This window comes from Triticum aestivum, chromosome 3B (assembly GCF_018294505.1).
Source record: "Triticum aestivum cultivar Chinese Spring chromosome 3B, IWGSC CS RefSeq v2.1, whole genome shotgun sequence".
In the NCBI taxonomy this organism is placed as follows: Eukaryota; Viridiplantae; Streptophyta; class Magnoliopsida; order Poales; family Poaceae; genus Triticum; species Triticum aestivum.
Window position 1 is genome coordinate 461374579 of NC_057801.1, and position 3704 is coordinate 461378282.

Genomic DNA, 3704 nt, shown 5'->3' on the forward strand with positions numbered 1-3704 from the left:
CTGCTCCACCCACACTACAGTAATATTCTTTTTCAGGGGAAAAGTAATCTTTTTGTTTTGAGACAACCCAACACTACAATGATCGGGCTATATGTAATCTGAGTGCTAGTACGCACTCCAATTAGCCTACTGCCACCGGGCTGCTCTGTACGAACTGCTGGTATTGGCGAAATCACTAGTTAAGGCGACAAGGCATGCTGCGTGTGCGCCACTTGTCGCAATCCAGGTGTTTTTTCTTCTTTCATAGATCTGTTTATTCAAAATGTTTGTTTCCTTAAATCATGCGCCCGAATCTCGAACCGTTTTTGCTGTTGGATTCCTTGCGTCGAGATCTTCAAAACTAGATCTCGTGTTGATAGGTTTTGACAAACTTTTTTCGTGAAAGAAATCGGACGAAAAAAATGAACCGGGAGCATGGATTTTTTCCCTTTTCGAAAGAGGCACGCCCGTGCTTCTGACGAAATCACAACCGTGCCTCTCGCGGAAGCAAAACCATGACTCTCACGAAAGAAAAAAAGAAGAGAAAAAACGCGTTTTTTTCTGTTTCCGAGGAGGCATGGCCGTGACTCTCGCGAAAGTATAACCGTGCCTCTCGCGGAAGCAAAACAATGACTCTCGTGAAAGAAAAAAAATAGAAAACACGTTTTTTTTCGTTTCCGAGGAGGCACGGCCGTGACACTCGCGAAATCACAATCATGCCTCTCGCGGAAGCAAAAGCGTGACTCTCGCGAAAGAAAAAAAAACAGAAAATGTGTTTTTTTTGGTTTCCGGGAGGCACGGCCGTGACTCGCGAAAGCATAACCGTGCCTCTCGCGGAAGCAAAACCGTGACTTTTGCGTAAGAAAAAAACAGAAACGCATTTTTTTCCGTTTCCGAGAGGCACGGCCGTGACTCTCGTGAAAGCACAACCGTACCTCTCGCGGAAGCAAAACCGTTACTCTCGCGAAAGAAAACAAAACAGAAAATGTGTTTTTTTGGTTTCCGGGAGGCACGGCCGTGACTCTCGCGAAAGCACAACCGTGCCTCTCACGGAAGCAAAACCGTGACTCTTGCGTACGAAAAAAAACAGAAAACGCGTTTTTTTTCGTTTCCGAGAGGCACGACCGTGACTCTCGTGAAAACACAACCGTACCTCTCGCGGAAGCAAAACCGTGACTCTCGCGAAAGAAAAAAAGCAGGAAACACGCTTTTTTCGTTTCCGAGAGGCACAGACGTGATTCTCGTGAAGCAAAACCGTGCATTTCGCGGAAGCAAAACCGTGACTCTCGCGAAAGGAAAAAAACGCGTTTTTTTGCGCAAAAAAATTATTTTTTCGGAAATTTTTTTAGTTAAAAAGTTAGGGAAGACCGGTGGAAAGCCAAAACGTCGAAAACCCCAAAAAAACCCGTTTAAAAAGCCAAAACGCGTGCGAAAAAAATAAAAAAATAAAATTCGAAGGGAGCGTCTAGAGCACGACACATGACGAATGATTGGCAGCGTGCCAAGTGGCGTTGATTTGTGAGGCTCCCGAAGGAAGGCTCGTTAATTAGTTGACGCAACGCCCGACGTGTAGCAGGTCATACTTGAGCTATCTTTAAAAAAAACGAAAGTGTGTTGCCCTAACAGAAGTGTGTGGCGAAGGAGTAGGTGAGAGTGAGACCGTGAGACCTAGCTAGGAGACGAGCTCACCGGCGAGAATCCTATGAACCACCCTAAGGGCCAGTTCTTTTCAGCGATTCTCCCAGAATCGTCCTCTTCTCCAGCTTCTCCCAGAATCACCACTCTATATATTTTCTACAATCCTAAATAATTAAACCTTAACTAAATAGGATTATAAAAAATATATGAAGTGACAATTCTAAAAAAAGCTAGGGAGGGGGGCAATTCTAAAAGAATCGCCCAAAAGAACTGGCCCTAAACCTTGCTACAATTCGTATGTGATCCAATCTGAGACCGAGTTAGAATCGCTATCGCTGACAAAAAGCCCTCACGGCTCCTACTCAACGGACTTGGAGCAGCTGATCCGGACCTGCCCCGCCGACCCTTTGAGCGGCGCAAGCGCGGACAGCTTAACCATGGCGTGCGCGAAGTCCTCGCGGAAAGCCTCCTCGCCGCGATGACCGGACGCGTACGCGCGCACCCACCGCACGGTGCTCCCCGCCGTGAGCTGCTGGTCCGAGCGCAGGATGCCCCGGCCCGCGAGAAGCTTCGCGTAGTAGTGCGCGCCGAACCCCACTTCCCGGCCCTGCCGGTAGTACCCCATCTCCATCGGCGCCGCGCCATCTCCGCTGCACACGGCTCGCATCTCGCCGACCATGTCCGCGTCCAGGGAGTCGTCCGGCTCGCCGGTCCCGGCGAAGTTGTAGATCCTGTCCCTGAAGAATCTGCACTGCACCTTCCCGATGCTATGTGCTCCTACAAGCGGGTCGAGCCGAGAAGAATCAATCAATTAACACATAAATTTGCAGGGAGCTCCAATGGACAGACAAACGGACGGACCTAAGAGCGCGACGGTCTCGCGCTCGGTGAAGCCGCGGCGGGCGAACGCGCTGAGCGTCATGGCGTACGTGGCGTTCGGGGCTGGGATGTTCACGTCGTCGTAGAAGCTCCCGGCGCTGTCTCGGCGGCCGGTGAGCACTGGGTAGGTCGGCCCGCCCACCAGTACGAGGCTGTCCCGCGCGGCAAGCGCCAAGATGTCGGCGCAGGAGACGGTCCCCGGGCACTGCTTCTCCAACCTCGCCTTAATTTTGTCGACGGCGCCGAAGCCTCGCAGCGAGCGGTTCGGGGCGGCGTCTCTCTCCGACTTGCCGCCGCCGATCCGGTCCAGGAGCACCGAGGCGTCGCAGCCCTGCATGCGCGCGTCCGGGGACAAAAAGAAAACAGAGCACAGCGTCTTGGCGTGTGCGTACGTGAGCGCGCGCGTGCAGGCAGAAGAGATATCTTGATCTGCGGGACACGGAGTTCAGTTTGTACGTACGTGGACGAAGCAGTCGTGAAAGAACAGGCGCACGAGCGCGGCGGCGACGTTGGGGTCGGCCGCGAAGAGCTCCCGCACGGTGGACGCGATGACCGCCTCGGCGTTGGGGCATGTCCCGTCGTAGAACCCGAATGCCAGTTCGTCCGGCGTCGCCTGCGGGGAGGAGAAGGAGAAGGACGACGAGCCGTCGCCGTCGCCGTCGCCACCGTCGTCCTCCTCCTCCTCGTCGACCAGAAGCGCGTAGGCGGAGGGTCCGGCGTCTGTGCGGAGCTTGTCTGTGCACAGGACCAGCGAGACGGCGAGCAAGCAGATGGCTCCCCACACTGGATGTCGTAACATCGCTCCCCCTGTTCTACATTCGATTTTTGAGTTGGAGGTGTCGGAAGTTAAGGCGTCAAGGCGAGGAATTTAAAAACGGCGCGGGAAAATATTTTTTGCTTTGTGGGCCTTGGGGTGTTAGGTTCAGGGGAAGAATGATATACCAACCTGCTTTCGGATCCCTTTGATTGACTGTGTTGAATTTCCGAGGCTGTGGCTTGTCCTGTTGTTTGTACCAAAGTCTGATTCAGAGTGTTGATTCTTGGTAGCACCAAAGAATCATGGTTTTTCACTTGCGGTGAGGTTTCGTCAGAATTCACTAAAATTTCAGTTATTTTATTTAGCATTCAAAAAAGCTTTTGGGTTCGAAAATATATTGGCCACAACTGTAATCAAATAAATTAGTGACAGTATTTACATTTTGGTGAAC

At 51.9% G+C, this 3704-nt stretch overlaps 1 protein-coding gene across 1 annotated transcript; it reads right to left on the reverse strand.

Moving 5' to 3' along the window:
• Positions 1-1575: 1575 nt before the first annotated feature.
• LOC123065525 (putative Peroxidase 48) lies at positions 1576-3372 on the reverse strand. The gene is made up of 4 exons (XM_044488784.1): positions 2957-3372; positions 2479-2827; positions 1894-2394; positions 1576-1691 (listed from the first exon to the last, which is right to left on the reverse strand). Exons 1-3 carry the CDS (start codon positions 3293-3295, stop codon positions 1976-1978), a joined length of 1107 nt encoding a protein of 368 aa, XP_044344719.1. The 5' UTR covers positions 3296-3372; the 3' UTR covers positions 1576-1691; positions 1894-1975.
• Positions 3373-3704: the final 332 nt, after the last annotated feature.